The sequence below is a fragment of the Cinclus cinclus genome, chromosome Z, assembly GCF_963662255.1.
Source record: "Cinclus cinclus chromosome Z, bCinCin1.1, whole genome shotgun sequence".
Lineage (NCBI taxonomy): Eukaryota > Metazoa > Chordata > Aves > Passeriformes > Cinclidae > Cinclus > Cinclus cinclus.
The window spans coordinates 31,258,383-31,276,086 of record NC_085084.1 but is presented as its reverse complement, the minus strand read 5'-3'; the positions used below and the strand labels follow the sequence as shown (position 1 = coordinate 31,276,086).

The 17,704-nt window shown below is 40.2% G+C and overlaps 2 protein-coding genes across 2 annotated transcripts in view; both read right to left on the bottom strand.

Moving 5' to 3' along the window:
* Window positions 1-8,601, bottom strand: part of PGGT1B (protein geranylgeranyltransferase type I subunit beta) — a 32,356-nt gene extending 23,755 nt beyond the window's left edge. The window contains 2 exon segments of the mRNA XM_062513227.1: window positions 3,406-3,524; window positions 8,472-8,601. Of these exon segments, the coding sequence (XP_062369211.1) occupies window positions 3,406-3,524; window positions 8,472-8,596 (244 nt within the window). The 5' untranslated portion in view covers window positions 8,597-8,601.
* Window positions 8,602-8,977: 376 nt separating this feature from the next.
* CCDC112 (coiled-coil domain containing 112) lies at window positions 8,978-17,491 on the bottom strand. Its single transcript, XM_062513608.1, has 10 exons — window positions 17,444-17,491; window positions 16,998-17,113; window positions 15,735-15,856; window positions 14,040-14,129; window positions 12,659-12,734; window positions 11,703-12,093; window positions 10,517-10,906; window positions 9,700-9,795; window positions 9,086-9,204; window positions 8,978-9,008 (listed from the first exon to the last, which is right to left on the bottom strand). The coding sequence occupies exons 1-10, from the start codon at window positions 17,489-17,491 to the stop codon at window positions 8,978-8,980; spliced, it is 1,479 nt and encodes a 492-aa protein (XP_062369592.1).
* Window positions 17,492-17,704: the final 213 nt, after the last annotated feature.

The following is a 17,704-nucleotide window of genomic DNA, read 5'->3' as shown; positions in this document are numbered from 1 at the left end:
CTAATCTTCAGCTTCCTTAAGTGCATTTTCATTAGGCTGACAGAGCATGTTTGCTTTCTTACTCAGTAGATCAAGATCTCACCACTTAAGCATTTGTGAGCTTTAGTTTCACATAAAATTTCAAAGGCAACAAACCTCTGAAGTGAAGCTATCATTAGCCATCAGATATATTACATACCAGTAAATACAAACATATCACTTAAAACTATCACAGGATATAGCAAGACTTAAACCAATAAGCTCTCTAAACCACCAAATTCTGAATTTTCTAGAAGGTTCTGTAACACTGCTGCAGTGGGTTGACTCCAACTAGCAGCTGAGGCAAGAAAACAGAGAGATGAAGAGAACACTCAGAGAGTGAGGCAGAGACAGTTTGACAGGTGAAGCAGAAGTTGTGGGCACACAGCAAAGCAAAGTAGGAATTAATTTACTACTTCCCATCAGCCAACCAGGGCTTCAGCAAGTGGAAGGGTAACTCAGGAAGACAAATGCCAGAACCACAAACGTTGCCCCCTTTCTCCTTCTTTTCCCAAGCTTTAATTGCTGAAAATGATGCCAGATGGTGTGGAGTGTCCCTCCGATCAGTCCTGAGTTAGCCTCAGTCAGCTGTCCTGGCTGTGTCCCCTGGCTTATCTGCCATGGGAAAAGGAGTGCATAGGAGGCAAAAAGAGCCAGCCTTGATTGACACTGCTCTGCAATAGCTAAAAGACTAAAACACTCTTTTAGTACCGGGCTCGAAACACAGAAGATTAGAGGCTACTATGAAAAAAATTAATTCTAGCCCAGCCAGTACACAGTTAACAGTTAACAGTTATTGATAAAAATAAACAGATACTAAGTTTGTAGAGCACCAACTGCTCTGTTTCCCATCCACTGGGAAAAAAGACTGTAAGGTAGCAGTAGTTCTCAAGACAATTTGAATTTGCCATCTTAAAAAAATGCTTTAAATAAAAATCAAGTTAAGTGCTGTGCATAAAGGAACCTTTGGAGGGACAAATGTGAAAAACAGAGAAATTAATTTTTCTAATAAGAATTACAGGAATTCTCTTTCTGACTGATACCAAATTTTAGAAATTCAACCACTGATGCAACCAAGACGAAACTCCAAGATTCTGTAAAAACACATTTCCATTAAAATTAAGCTTTCAAATTAGTTTTCAGTCAGAGAGCCAAACTTTTATTGAATACAATGCAGTGACTTTAGATTGGTGGAGTTCATCATCATAAAACAGTATTTAAATTCAAATTAAAAAAAAAAAAATCCATGGAAATAGAGATTCATCAGAATGCATGGGGGAAAAGTGCTGCAACAGCATGTTTCTTTAAAAGTAAAATGTTGTGCTTTCCTGGTTTTGGTTTTCTGTTTTTTATTTTTTTTTGACCTGGACAGATTCCAATCCATCAAACTAGCAATCTCCTCTTTAACTAGAGATACACAAGCCCTTTGAAACCAAAACTTCAGTGCTGTACCCTACCACAGTATAGTTACTTCTCTGAAGAGGTTGAAAGAGGGAGTAGGAGCTCTGCTGCTGGAAGGCTGCCAATTAACAAGCACGGCACCCACCCAGGATAAAAAAGCAAAGGGCCAATACATTTTACTCAAAGCAGACATTACCAGAGTGTAGATGTTCCCTTCTTCACATTTAATCATTCAATATCCAACCTGCTGCTATCAGCATCACTTACATTTTGCTTTCTATTGTCCAATAGGAAAAGCAAAACTGAAATACAAATAATGCTGAAGTTTTAGCAGTCAAATGACCAGACAGGAGCAGCGTTATTACCAAAAGCATAAGAAGAACAAGAATTATTACAGCATGATACAAAAATAAAGGACTGCAAGGAAGCTTGTTCTTCTAGTGGAAAGCATAGATTTATTACTTGAAAAGCACAGAGTGCACTCCCCAGTTTTATGAGAGGATGACAGCTAGAAAAAGAGGGAACACATCTCTGCTGAACTGTCAGCCTCCACATCTGCAGGCTGAGACATTTGCTGCCCTCCCTAGGAGGCTCTAGACAATGGCAGTATTCTAAACACTGGCCAGGTAGAACCTGCAGAGAATTACTGTATATTGTCAAAGATGAACAAGCCAAAAGAAATGCCTGTTCTAATCTCTCTTCTTGCAAACTTCCCTATTCTTTTGGAATTAAGTCCTGAAGACTGGGATAAAAGTCACAAAGTGAGACCCTCCTAGAAACAAAGCATGTACACCACAAATAGATTTCTTAACAGTAAGGCACAGGAGCCTTCTAAACATTAAAAAGCTTTGTAGGAATATTTATGTAATCCAAACTCGAATTTTCAACAATCAATCCTGGAATACAATACAAGGAAAAAGAAATCCATCAGAACTAGTTCACGTGGTGGATCTGATGGTTTCTAAAACCCCAGAGTAAGAAAAAGGATTTCTTTTTAGTATTACTGTAAAAATAAAGCATCAGCAGTGCTTCTGTATGCTTATTCATAAAACTGATTTTACAAATCTAATTTGTTGCATATAATTAGAATAGGTAATAGAAGGACACATACAATTGTCATCTAACATCCATCCTAAGTACATGTTCATGATTTTACAGACAGACAACTGGAATTGCCTTTTCTCTAGAGACCACCAGTCTGGAGCTATGCCCACACCAGCATTTAACATGCCAGCACCTTCTGTCATAGAGCAGCAGTGCCTCACCCACATATCCCTCCCTCCTTCCCATCCCTTCTAGTGCCACCAGCCATCTACCTGGGCTGCCACAGAAAAACCTGCCAACACCAGCCAGTCCACAGGAACAGCATCTCCCTAGCTTCTGTCCAATCAACCAGGAAAGGGACATTTCCTGTGAGTTCCCTCGCCAGTTTTTCTGCTATGCACCTTTCTATCTGAGGATAGCTAGGTTTCAGCAGCAGCATTATTCCTTCTCAAAATCTTGGGTAAATTCAACCTTCATAGATCTAAGGAACATCAACAAGGGACTGTGTTTATCCTTTTTGCTTCTTACCCTTACACCTCAAATTCTCCAAAAGCTGTTGTAAATAACTATGCCCGTGATCACAGCTCCTGGCATTGGAGTGGAAGTCAATAAAATCACTACTAGAATTGTAATAATTTCACAACAAATGCGTTTCTTTTAGAACCAGGTGAAACATTACTCTGAAATCCCTAAAGGAGCAACTTTATTATATTATTTTATACTGGCTTATCTTCAAATTAATTTCTGCCTTTTCTAGCTTTATTACTTGTGAGGGATCTATATCCAGGATTTGCTCAACATCACTACCTGAAATTATCAGGACTGCACTTCAGGAAGGTCAACCTTGTATTTTATAAAAAACAAGAGCCATCCACTATTCCCCAAGTAAAAAGCAAAAGCAAAAAATGTTAATATCAATAAAAAAACTAAAAACTCACTCACTGTCTTCTGTGGGAAGGACCTGCAGGGAATAAATCCATTCTATTATATCATCTTTGTTCACCACATCTAAGGAATCCAACATATCCAGACCAGAGAGTGCGAAAAATGCAATTGTCAACCTAAAAGAAAAAGATAAGACTTACACTTCCCACCATAAATATCATGGGGAAATTTGTTAACAAACGGTTGCAGCAACAGATACATCTATGAATTCTCAGCCTTTGACAGTGGTGCAGTACAGAGCCTAGCTTAGAATACATGAAAGTCATCTACTGGACAAAATAATGTTCTTTGTAGTGAAAACATTTATCTGCCTCAACAAGGTTTTTCATATAAACTGCCCTTCCTTTTATATAATAATGATACGTCAATTAAAAATTTACCTAAGTGCCTGTTTACTTGAAAGAAAACCCCAACAAAACAACCCACTACAAAGTAAACTAGGTTATAGAATCAACATATGGAGCACTATGTCTCTGTGAAGAATTCTTACATGAACAATCCCCTAAATATGCATTAGGTGAATATGCAGGGTAACACTTAACTATAGCAAGCTGCCTCCCTTGTGTCCCTAACCCAATTTCTGATGCTTAGATGTCAACGTCAAACAGCAAGGTGTACCTTGTAAGCAAACAATGCATAAATAGGCATATAGGATGAATTAACATCTAGAGGTACTTATTTCTGGTCCTTGGGTGTAAAGCAGCCGAGATAACTACCTTACTTAAACATCTAAAATTAAGCATGCCACACTGAAGTATCCAACAGAGCAGTTGGAGTAGCTAGCATGCTGAATGTCCTTCTCTCCTACAACTTGTTTCCTCCCATGAATGTGTGCTATCATACCTGCTAACTAACACCTTCTTTACTGGGTTTGTTTTAACACAAACCATTGCAGCCACCCACGGCATGGCCCTCCAACAGTGCTTTACTCACTCTGACAGAGCACCAAAGCAACAGCACTGGGTTAGGAACTTGGGAGAAGTTGCTGCGAGAGAAAATGCTCATGTAATGGTACCTTGGACATTCTGACTCAGACTAAAATTAGCTGGATGTATATTTTGCCACCCACACTTGTCTGCTGATCCTTCTAGAAATTCTTGTTCTCCTTATACCAGATAAGATGATGGATTCTGAAACAGCTGCGACACATGCAGAAACTATAATTCAGCATGCCAAGGAAAATCAACAGTTAATACCAACTTTCCTTATGAGATGGAGTTTTAATTTGTAGTTACCTCACAAACTGGCGAGCCACCTTAGCCACCAGTAGTTGGTACCTCTGAATAAGCAGATGTGGACAGGAGCCGCCACAGCCACTTAATTTCTGCATGAGGTTCTGCATCAGAACCACAAACAGTAAGACCATGGAAAAAATGGTGGTCAGTCAGCCCAAAGAACACATCCAAAAGAATTATTCTAATTAAAACACAGCAGCCAAATGACAACGCAGCAGATGCTAATCTCAACAAAGTGGCACAACCTCCTAGGGTGACACTGCTAGCAGTGGGTTGGTAAAATATGTATCTTTACTGTTATTACTTCAAATAATTATTTTGAGTCAGGAAAGTAAAAAAAAAAGTATGTTGCATACAAAAGCATTTCTATGAAGAACAAGAGTATATTTTAACCCTTCCAATGACTAAGAAATTGTCTTTCAAAGTGCAAAATTAACACTTCAAGGCTTATATCAACTTTTATCATTGATCAGATCTCTGTTTAACCCCAAATCTGACCATGGATAATAAATAAATAATTTAAATAAAAACCAGTACTTTTATTAAAAACAAACAAACAAACAAACAAACAAGGAAGCTACTGTTCAGTTATCATAAACTATTTCTCTGAAACATTGCCTATACATTGTGATTTTCATGAACACTGACAGTCTTTTACTAGAATTATTAAAAAGGCATTTTCTCTCTATTTTACCCAACTAAGTTACTTCCAATGAGGCACAAACACCATGTCAACATCAGCACTAAAAACTGCTGCAAAGTAGGTCCAAACCACAAAGCTATACATACAACACAGACAGCAAATCTTATCTACAGTTAAAAATGCATATGTCAGATATATGAATTTTAAAAGTGGTTTTACATATAGTTAGGGTTCAGTTCACTTATTCAGAGTTTTCTGTCTCCAGCATTACTAAAGAACAGCCTGAAGTATGATAGAATTTATGATGGGTGAGAGTGTCTGGCACCAGTGGTCATACACAGGTTGCAATACAGCCATGTAGGTATTGCATCTTTACTCCATATGCTATCCTCCTCCATAGAACATTAACAGACATATGTCCTAGCAAAACAACTCTTAGCAGGTGACAGACACATGCCAAGAACTGTAAAAACTTTATCTTCAGCCATTTCCACAGAGGATGGCCAACAGGACACTTTGGTTGGCAGACTCAGACCTCTTTGTCTTCAAGCATGGACAGTGACTACAGTTTCAAAGAAGAATTCAGAAATCATTTGAAGTGACAAATTTGAGAAACTGCTTAAGTGTGCTACGAAGAGTACCATGAAGTATCAGAATCTTAAAGACTTCAGAGACAAGGAAAGTTGCATTCTCCTGCAAACCCTCACAGTGCTGACAATCACTGAGTATGAAACACTATCAATCGGAATGTTTAAAAACTACTCTTGCTGCAACTACTATTGCATGCAAATAACTATAGATAGGAATAATTACAAAGGCTTTGAGGCAAGAATTTGAGCGGAGAACATGAAATTAATCTTCTTTATTCTCCGTTATTGCTTGACAATCTACAGCTTAAGTTGGAATGCACCAGCGCATTGAAGAAAATTTCACTCTCTACCACCCTTGTTTGGTGACAAGAAACACAGTTTTCTACTGCAGCACAGTGGGAAAAAACTCTTGGTAAATGACTTTATTTATTTATGTAACAAATCCCTCTTTAATTTAGTTGAGTTTCCCCATCTAACTCAAAATGGAACCACTCCAATTCAGGAACAGGGGAAATATATAAATAAGAGTAACAGCATTTCTTTCTGAAGCTGTATTAGTTCCAGAGGTCTGCTGAAGGTTTGCTGAACTCAGTGACCTTGAACTTGGCAAAAAGGTAAACTCAATACCTCTGAAGTCAAACTGGAGATGATGCATTTATAGTTCAATCCCCTGCTTAGAATTTGTCAAAAGACAGGTGTGCACCCCTGCAGAACATGTCTACACTCCCAAGGGCCCCTGGAGATCACTGGTCCCACCTTTTGAAGAACAAGTGGCCTCAGAGGAGATGACTTAGGACCCCAAGAAGCCACGTCCTCAAAGGTGACTCCATCACTTCAATGGGCAAGCTCTTCATGGTCAAGTCTTCTAACAGCAAAGAACATTTTTCCTACAGCCACTTAATTCTCCCCTCATTCCCACAGCCTCCAGCCCTGCCACCATGGTACCCTGCAAACAGTACACATCCATCTCTCTTTGTAAATAGCTTACCACCAATGGAAGACAGTGGTTAGATCCTTCTTTCTCTAGGCTGAAGACAACCCATTTCTTCAGCTGTTTTTAAATGTCAGTGTGGCTAAGGTTAGCTATTTGTGTTACTGCTCTAGTACATCTGCATACTCTGGTAATTTTAAGGCCCATACACGTTGAGCATAGGAGGCCTAGATTTCCCCTTGCTGTCACCTAAAATAAATGAGAAGATAGACTGAAACACCCGCTAATTTCTAATGAATGAATTATTTACAGTTCTGCAATCAAAATTTCACAAAATTACAGAACAGCTGGAGTTGGAAAGGACCTCTGGAGAACATCTAGTAGATCATCTACCTCTTTCTCCTCTCCTCTCCTCATCTACCTCCAGATCATCTACCCCTTTCTCCTAATACAGGTTTACCCAGAACAGTTCCTACAGGATTGTGTTCAGGCAGGTTTTGAATATCTCCAGTGAAGAAAACTCCACAACCTCTCTGGGCAGTCTGCTTCAGTGACCAGTCACCCCCAACGTAGAAAGTTTTTTCTCATATTGAGATGGACCTCCCTGTGTTTCTGTCTGCTGCCCTTTGCCCTGTCACATGGACCACTTAAAGAGTCTGGGTCCAGCCTCTCGTCACCTACCCTTTAACATATTTGAATGCATTGGTAAGACCCTCTCCAGTCATCTCATCGAGGCTGAACAGGCCCAGTTCCCCCAACATTTTCCTCACAGAACAGATGCTCCAGTTCCTTAACTACCTTCGAAGCCCTCTGCTGGCCCCTCTCCAGTAGCTCCATTTCTAACTTTTCAGTATAAAGTTGTTATTTCACACACAGCCAAGCATTATCTGTTCTAGTCCTTACATGCTTATGCTCTAGTCCTAGGTGTTTGTGCTCTCAACCAAAATAAAGCAGGATGACCTGATCAAAGCCCACATCTCTCTCCTCACAGGAAAACATTATAAAGTATCTTACTATTTTGCTGGCTGAATAAGATTATCAAACCATTTACGTGTCTCCAACATTTTATCAAGTACAGCTTGGCAATCACAGTACTGGTAGTCTTATACATCTGATGCAACTATTGCATGTGAAGACTTGAAGAGTATCAAGTAAGCACATTCTGAAGCAACAAATGTCCCTCCCATTCAAAGTGAGGAACACACTTCACTAGTACTTTCTCTTTTATACTAGGTAATGAAGACTTAAAAAATATTTGTTACATGAAATAGTATGTTACATGAACAAGCGTGCCGAAGCGAAGCTTAAGTGATTTATTTTAAAATGGCTTCCAGGACGGATTAAGAGAGCGAAGCACTGGATTTAAAACAGATTAGAAGGATCAACAAGTCTTCCCTGGTGGATGTCAAGCAGTTTACGCGAGCGGTGACTACACCCCTACATTAAGAAACGTTTTTGGGAGCCGTCTGCTGGTGATCAGATTTATAGGGATTTTCCCTTCCGACCGCGGGGCGCTGCTCCCTGTCCCCGTCCCCGTCCCCGGGAGGCGGCAGCGCTCGGGCAGGGCCTTCCCGTCACCGCGACCGCCCGACGGCAGGGGAGCGCGGCCGGGCCGGGTACGGGCGGGGGGCGCCGGGCGGACACGGCGGCCGGCCCGCTGCTACCTGCTGGTCTCCAGGGACGAGTAGCGCTCGGGCAGGATCTGGAGGCACCGCTGGAAGAAGCGCACGTGCCGCTCCCGCAGGAAGTCCAGCCGCTCCGGCTCCCCCGGGCACGGCACCGCCGCCATCTCCATCTCGCCGCTGCGGCCCGCGCCCGGCGCGCCCGGATCCGCGTCACCCGCCCCGGGGCGGGGAAACGGAAAGGGGGAGGGCGCCGAGGAGAGGGAACGAGGCGAAGAAGGAGGAAATGGAACGGGCCCCTCGGTTCGCTGCGGCGGGGGCCGGGGTGGCGACCCCACGCTTAAGGGGCCGCCGCAACCAACTGCGGGGAAAACGCGTTTTTAATGCCCAGGGCCATCACAGCTGTGCGCTCTGACAGCCGGCGTGCCAAACCCGACACTCGCGAAATACAGAGGTGATACACGCCATGGGTCAAGCCGGCTCTGTGCCGGCTCCCGGGGAGTGCTGGCTGCTGCTTCTTCCAGCGACAGGGACAGGCTGGCGCGCAGCTACGACTCTCCTCTCCAAGCTGGGACGGCTCTGACAACAAAGCAAAAAGGCATGAAGTATACAAGTGCACTTGTATCGTGCTGCACGTCCATCTGTCCCCTCCTCACCTCTGGGAAACGTGCAACAGCGGCTCTGCAGCTGCTGGTGCCATCTCTTGCCTGCGTTCCTCCCAGCCCTTGGAAGGTCTGTTCAGCCTGGATCGGTCTCTGGTGATCCGAATCTCGACCTCGGAGATAAACAAACGACCAAAAATAATTAGTCTTTTTCGTTCATCTCAAAAGTTGAGTTCCATGACGCTCATAGGGTCTTCACTGCAGAAGACTGACACCTCTTGCTGCCATTAAATTTTAATAATTTAATTATTTAAAAGGTTAAACTCTTGTAAAACCCAGTGCATGCAAAATGCTTCTGGGAGACAGCCTACTTATTTAACCAGTGGTAGAAAACTTTGAAAAAATAAAAGCCAACACCCACATAGCAGCTCACTTTTATGACCTGTAGGCCTTACCCAGTGAAATGCTGCCATGATTTTTTCCCTGTTTTTTTTAAACACAGGAACAACTATGCCTGCTGCAATCCTGTCTCCTCATAACAGGCATGCCTTTTTGTTTTCCTTTATCAACCATTTAGATAATTAAAACCAATTTCTTTTCAGATCAATTAAAAAAAGTCTGCTTAAATCACCAAGCCACACACAACTCTGGTTAAAACAAAAAGTTACCTTCTCTCTTAACTTTGCCAATCTTTTTTCTTTTTCTTGTTTCTCTATCTCTTTACCCTGTTTGTGTAAAACCTTTAGCTCCGGTTCATGTAGATCCTGAAACATAATGAGTGGAAAAGCAAATTTTTCTCTCAAAGTACAACAATATAAAAACACAGCATTTTCACAGCTTTTTTTTGCTGGGGTTTTTTGGGGCATTTTGTTTTTTTCTTTGACTGTTTGTTTTTGTTTTGAGATTATTGTAATGGTAAGGAAAAAGGTTTCACTAGGTAACTACATGCTACAGCTTGTCCTGCACAAATTATAGTTACATGGCTGGGGGGAAAAAAATAGTAGTTTAATCTCTGTTTATAAAACTTTAGTGTGAACGCTGGCAGTAATATCAATTCTCCAGTAATTGTATTTACACTGATATGGCATCTGACTTTGCCTAACAGGTACTGAAACCCACAGGATATCTGAACAACTCTTTCTACCTCCCATCTGAATATAACACTCAGGCCCTCTGACGTCTCCTTAGGCAGCATAGCCCAAGTAGTTTTTCCCAAATAAATTATTTACTGAAGAAATAAAATTGCTTCTATGTGGATAAAGAAATATAAGCTTCAGTAATCCTGTAGAACTTAAGATATTGAAAAAAGGAACATCTTTGTCTAAAATCAGGTTTCATACTGTTTGTCTGCAACAGATGCTGTTATTTGTAATGAATCGATAATGGGTTTGAATAAATTTTAAAACCTATTTAACTGATTATATTGTAGGAGGATGTATCAAATTTAAAACAATGACATGTAAAAATGGAGATGAAATTACGCACATGCTCTTGAAACTTAGAAAATTCTTCTTCAGCAATTTTCTTCCTTCCCTCCTTTCTCTTTTCATTTTCAAGCTTTTCAAGTTCCTCCTTTACTTTTTTTTGCAAGGTATTCCTTTCCAAAAGTAACTTGACGTGGCTTTGGCATTCTTTTTGTTGCATTTTCTCTTCCAGTTTTAGTTGTGATGCTTGATCTACTGCAAATGCTACTACTTTCTGTTTCTTCCAGACTTCAACTGTAGCTTGTTTTCTTTTCCTTTCTTCTTCTGCTTTTTGCTTCTGAGCTTCTTCGTGCTGTAGCCGTTTTTCCTTGAGCATTTTTTCTGATTTCTCTCTCTCCTTCAAGTTTCTTAATTTTTCTTGCTGCTGCTTTTCTTTCCACTTTTTAATTGACTGCAAGAGATCATTGGAAAAAAATTCCAAGGTTTTCATGAAAATTTTACATATTCACATTGATTCAGTCTGATGAAGACAGTTGTTCTAATGACACAAAATGCACAAAAGAATTTAAAGTCTATTGAATGCAAAACTTAAAACCAAGAAGCACCTATATATGTTTTCTCACTTTTTTTTTTCTATTTTGTGGATCACACAAGCAGGTTAACAGGTGTCTGCTAAAACTGTTTCAGTTACAGCAATCATAATAACTTTGGGCAGTTATGAATGTTGATGTAATATGCTTTTTTAATGCAAACTTATTTCAGTTCTTACTTTTTCCCAATTAACCCATTCTTGTATGTTAAGTTCTTATGTCAGTGTATCTTTTATTACCTGGATAGCTCTTGAGGGAATTGTAATTCTGCATGGCATTCTGTCTTAAGGTGCATTGCTTACACAGTGGGACAAACATTCTTAGAGACAAATGTAAATGGAAGACAGGACCACTAACTCCTCTGGGCTTGGCATCTAACTTGCTAGATCACTGACTTCAAAAGCATTTGTAATATACTTTGGCAATACACAGCTCAGTTCTCTGTGTTGTTATACCTTTGCTTATTTGTAATTATTTATTAAAGACAAATATTTTGGGAGGTTGGGGATGCTAAAGACCTCATTATATACTATCAAGTGTGAGAGAAATCTGCCTAGCACTACTACTAGAGAGGCAGATACAAAAACAGGAGAGTGTGCATTTCAAAAATAAGTATGCTTTTTGAAATGTTCAAAAGCCTTAGAGGGGTTATTTTACCTCTTTCTTTCTTTCATGTAAAATTACATATTCTTGATACCATTTGTCATGCTGCTCTATATCTTCTTTTGTTCTTCCAGTGAGATACTCAAGGGCTTCATCCATGTAAGACAGCCTTCCTCTATATTTTGCCCGTATTTTCAGAAAACTGTGATGATCATAATCATCCCAGCCTCCTTGCCGTCCCCCTGTTCGCTGAAGAAATCTTTCAAAATCTATTACTTCTTTGGGTAGGTGACTTTCCAGTGTTTTATCAACTGTGACCCTGGCTGGTGGTAATTTCCAGACTTTTTCTGCTTTCGAGCTCCCTAGTGCCCACAGTTCCACTCTTCTCTCAAAGAGACTGAGCTCATTAATGACAGCTTTTTCCTCTTTCAAAAGCTGTTGATATCTGAAAAGAGACAAACAATGAAATGTCAGAAGAAAAAAATCCAGTATTCATTGTCCTTTCACCAAAAATGAATTTTGGAATTGTTCATGCCACACAAGAGCTATTCTTCAAAGATTAAGAAGTGAAGTGTACACAGTTGTAATGATCCCATAATAAAGCTCTATACAATGAGAATTAACTTACCCTTTTACTGAAAGACACATTTATGGCACGCATACAATTAACTCAATCCCCTCCTGACACAAGCAGAGAGAAAAAGAAATCCCCCAAACCCACTTAGACAACAAAACCCCCCACAGTCTAATCTCTTATGCAGCTTCTCATAAAAAGCCTATTCATAGGAAAATATTTGTTATATTGGAATGCTGCAATAGCTGTAGAAACACCCTCTCCCAAAGGCAGTTTATCAAGATTCTAATGCTGATAGCTTGTGCTTTGATTTACATACCACAGGAATCACTACCAAAAGAGTAAATCATAAGAACAGTTTGCTAGATTAATGAAAACTTTTCATTGCGTTTTACGAAAGCCCTTTTTATAGTAGCTGAAGCATGTATAAACATACATTTGCCTCTGTTCCTCTTTAAAAGCATTGATTGCATTTTCAATTTCTTCCATAATTTCCTTGATCTTTTCAACAACTAAAAAAAGAAAAAGAGGAAAAAAGCATGTAACTTAAGACGTCTACAGTATTTGTCAGCACTATCCAGAAATGCAGGACTTGTGGACACTTTCAGAACACATATTTCAGTGTACAAAAGAGCATGCATTTCCATCTCAAACAGCCTTAAAAGACAAACAGTTATTTATTCAAAAGATGTGTTTATGAAGGGACTTTGCTAACTGGATGCAAATCACAATATTAATGTTTATTTTCCTTAATGAAGTCTCATCTTGACTAACCTTCAACTGATTCCCAAAGTAAGACAGACTATTCTAGAGTTCCACTTTTGATTTTTATAGCAATGCACTTAGTGACTTAAGCACACTCAACTTTGGTTTATACCTGACTATTTAACCAGCAGGCCACTTCTTTTACAAAGCTGACAAAGAAACATCAGAGTAAGACTTTGTCCCGTACTGTCAGCATGCTGTAGTTCTGACTTAAGACAGCAATAGAGCTGTCCAGAGAAGTTTATTTTGCAGCAGAATAAATTCCATCCATTAGATTAGAGTACATTATTAGACTAAAATCTCTTTTAAATCAGCACGACATCTCTATGGACACGCTGAATGCACAGTTTAACTAACCTGTATTAAGGTACAGTTACATAAACATCACTTTTCAGCTTTCATGCCTAGTTAGTTCTTAATATCTTGACTGACAGTTTAAGAAAACAATGATTTTTTTAACAGATAAAACACTGAATAAATGAAACAGGATGCATTTTATCTAGCATCAGAAAGGCTTCAGCTAGTAGGAGGCCCTCAACCTGAGCTCCACAAAAGGTAGTAGGTACCACATGAGGATGGATCTTTCAGAGCGTATTCCCAAAAATTTTAAAACATCCAAACTGAACCAACTGCCGCTGAACTTTTTGTAGAATATTCCACTTTACATTTCAAATTGTGTGGTGGCTAGAAATGAGCTCCCTGTAGAACCTACTCTGTGACCTCTTACCAGATCAAAGGGAGTTACATGGTAGTAGAATACCAAGTTTATTTTTTGTAAGGCAAAAGGAACAGATAGGAATCTGGCTTTCAACAGCCTCAAGGAACAAACACACACACACCACTTGTAAGACCAAGTTTCTGTTTACACACAGAACTGCACAATCTTTCACCATTTCTTAGTTTTCTGCCATTTCCAGGTTTAGCCTTCCCCTTCCAGATTCTTGCAAAATCATAAACACCAGAGGAGTGTCCCAAGTCTGCAGGAGAAAGACAACTGTGCAAGAAACCTATCTGTAAAGGAAAATGTTTTAAAATCTGTCATCATGACTTACACTCTGGTGTAGGTTTCACATCTTTTAATTGGTGCTGAAGTCTCTTCACATTGTTCTGTATTTTTGATAGCTGCTGCAGGATTTTAGCTTCTGCTAAACAAAATAAGGTGCAGATAGTTCTCACAGTTTCTTCATGCCTTACATTTAATTACGGAACAAGAGTAATGAAGTGTCCAGAATAAACCAGGGACATGTAAGCAGGGACATGAATTCTGCTGGATGATAAGAAACTGCCATAACACTAAGCATTTTAATTGGCAATTGCATGCAGCTGACCATGCTGTCCATACTAGCTCCCTAAACAGCCTCAGCAGATTTTAAAATTAGTCCCAGTTCTAAATAAATTTCTAATTAGAAAATTTAAATTTCTAAATAATTTCTAATCATTCTTATTTCTGAAGGGGAGCTTTGAGAAATTTTCTGATGCAGCTGATAGCTGATTTCTAGAGTTTTGAGGATAACTTTCACCTAGGCTTCAAAACTCCCATTTATGAAGAGAAAACAAAATTTAAAAGTGTCTATGAATGTACTACTTCAACAAGATTCATTTATTTGTTGTGTTAAATAGTGAAAAATCAATGTTTCCATGTACTCTAAGCATGTGTGCACTTATTTGCATTGTTACCACTTGGCTTCTCGTGAGTCCTTCTACTGAAGAGGACGAAGCTCTGGCTACATCTTAGATGCTAAGGAGCTGTATCTTCTGTCCTAAAAGACTTGGATTAAGGGAAATACAGGTTCCTGCTGAGACCACAGAAAATCTTAAAGCACACAGATTATGCTGAAAGACCTCAACATAGTAAACTGGAATTTAGGGAAGGGGGTTTGTGCATTTTTGTATCTTTTAGGATATACTCCTTCACATCACTGTCCTCTTTATTATCTCATAGCACCATTTCTATCCATATTCCATGCCCCCTTCTTACTCATGGGAAAAATTCTAAATTTACTATCTTAGTCATTCCTCAAAACTTTACATTTCTTAAAGACTGCAAGATGTAAAGGATATTCTAAGATTCCTTAAATAAAAAGCGTACATCACAACATATGCAAATTTCTAAGAAGTATACCTTTAATTGTTTCTACATTCCTTTCTTCAACTTATTTTGATCTGCATAAGATGGTATTGCATGATTTATGTGATTATTGTTGAAAGAATTCAAGAACTGTGAGTAAGGGGAGTAACTTTCTTCCTTGAACTCTTATTACAGTATGTAAGTGGAACAGATACTGTAGGGCAGGCTGTGTACCATCTCACAGCACTATTTGAACTAAGAATATTCATTGCCCAAAAACTCAAAAAATGCAAACATGGAACAGTTTAAAAGGATATTTAAAGGCAACAATCAGTGTGCGAATGTTGAGGTAAGAATATTTTTACGGTAAAAACAGACCTTAGCTGGACCACATTAGGTTTCACAATATACAAACAAAATTTATACCACGCTTCTTGAATAGTACCTTTCCACCACAGGGGTTTTACACTGAAGATTAAAAGAAAACAGTTAATAACATATGAGGCCCAAAATATTTATGCTTCTGAATTTTGCAATGAATTGTGTGTTTGTAAGTTTTACACTCATCAGTAACTGTATTCCACCTAAATTCATCTCTCTGTACTGATTTTTAAACAATTTCCAAAAACAACAGCATATTAAAGAAAAAAAAAATAAACCCAAAGAAAACCTCACTTACTTTCCATTTTCCTGCTGACAGTCATGCTGTGTTCCAGCTCCTCTAGTAATCTGTATTCTACCCTGAAATCACTCTTCCTATTATAAAGGTGTCCACTTCTGTCTTTTTCTATATTTGCAAGCCTAGGAAGAAAGGGTGCCACACTGAGTAAGGCACGAACACTCAGCAGAGCCCCAAGATTTTCCAAGGTTAGTGTGCAGGATATGTTAATAGGGCTGTCTTTGATTTTATACAAATCCCTGGCTTGTTCTACAACTGTTTTCAAGGAAAATATTTGTGCAGCTATAAGACTACACACTACAGTAACTGAAGAACTTTAACAAGAAATGAAAAAGGAAATCACCTCAGCACGCAGTGGTTTACACACTGAATTTTATGTGCATGTCCCAGGGAGAGCCTTGCAAGAGTTTTCTTTGGAAAGTGCAGGCAGACAGGCTGTATTAACGCAGTGGCACACCTAGATGGAGCCCTAGCACAAACATTACAGAGGGATGCTGAGCCACAGGTAAATGGCATGCCTCGTTTCAAGCGACTTGGGAACATTTATAGTACCCAGCAGTCAAATTTTGAGCCATAACCCAGAATCCAGGCTAATCAAGGTGAACTCGATTCAGTCACACAGTGTAAAACGCTGGTGTGATATTTAAGAGCCCTGCTCAACCAGGATTCACAACTACAAACCTCTCCTTCAGCCAGATGGCTACATCAGCTACTGCCCATAAAGCTCATCTGCTCAAGAAGAAAACTCCCTGTCCTTTCAGCTGCCAGTGGAGTTGTTATCAGCACCTGGTCAAGATGTGGGGAAGCAGATTTAAACCACTTCTGTGCCTGAGCTCTCTTGAATCCTTGCTTTTCAGAACAGCAGCCGAGATATTCTAGATGAAATCTTTCAATCTGCTGTTGCTGCAGGCCCTCTTTTGTCGGTATATCTTAAGGGCTTTAGAGGGTAAGCACAGCTAAGTAGTAAGACTGAGAACTCGATTGTGCCACACACACTTCCTTTTCTGTGCACCTAAGAACAGCAATTCTTACTAAATTCTTACTACATGACTGGCCTAAATCCAAATGGTATTTCAAACAACGGGACATTTTGGAGCTCATAAGCCTATCCTGAGCTACTGTAACAACCACAATAATTTGAACTCCTGAAAAGGAAACCTTTAGCCTAAACATTCCATTGCCATATATTCTTACTTCGAACTTCGAGTTATGTTACCTCCAGAACAGAATGAAAACATACTTATGATAAACTGTTTAACTTACTGAGCTTTTAGCTTTTCTGCAGTTCTTATGAATTCAACTTTCTTAGCTCGTTCAGCTTTCATCTTCCAGCTCTGAAATTGTCGGCCAGCACCTGCAGTACTGGAACAGCTTTCATTCTGCAGATAACAAAATCAACTGTTATTTACAACCTTTTTTTTTTTTTTTTAAATGCTCGTTGGTTACTTTCAAGCAGACAACACCACAGCGCAGAGTTCGGTTCTGTCCTGGCGCGATTCCAGAGGTTTTAATCGGCGCGGGCATGGCACCGGGGTGAGGAGGGACAGGAGCGACCCTCCCGCCCACACAAACGTGCGTTCCCAGAGGGCTGGGTCCCGGGCCGGCCCGACACACCCGCGCAGCCCGGGGTTCCCCCGGGAGGCCGGGATTCCCCCGGGAGGCCGGGATTCCCCCGGGAGGTGCGGCCCAGGGCTGCCGGCGGCCTTTACCTGGAGCCGCACGGCCGCCGCCGCCAGCGCCGGGGCCAGCGCGGCCATGTTGCCGCCGGCCCGCCCAGGGGAGGGGCGGCCGCGCCCTCGCTGGATCCATTTAACTCTTTTATTTATGGGCTGCCCCGGCTTCGCTCGTTTTCAGGGGTTCGTATGGATTGCTTCCTTCAGGAAAAAAAAAACGGGATGTACCCTCATTATCCTGTCCGAATGTGAAGAGTTCCACATGATTAAATAAATTCTTGGGGGTGGGCTCTGAGG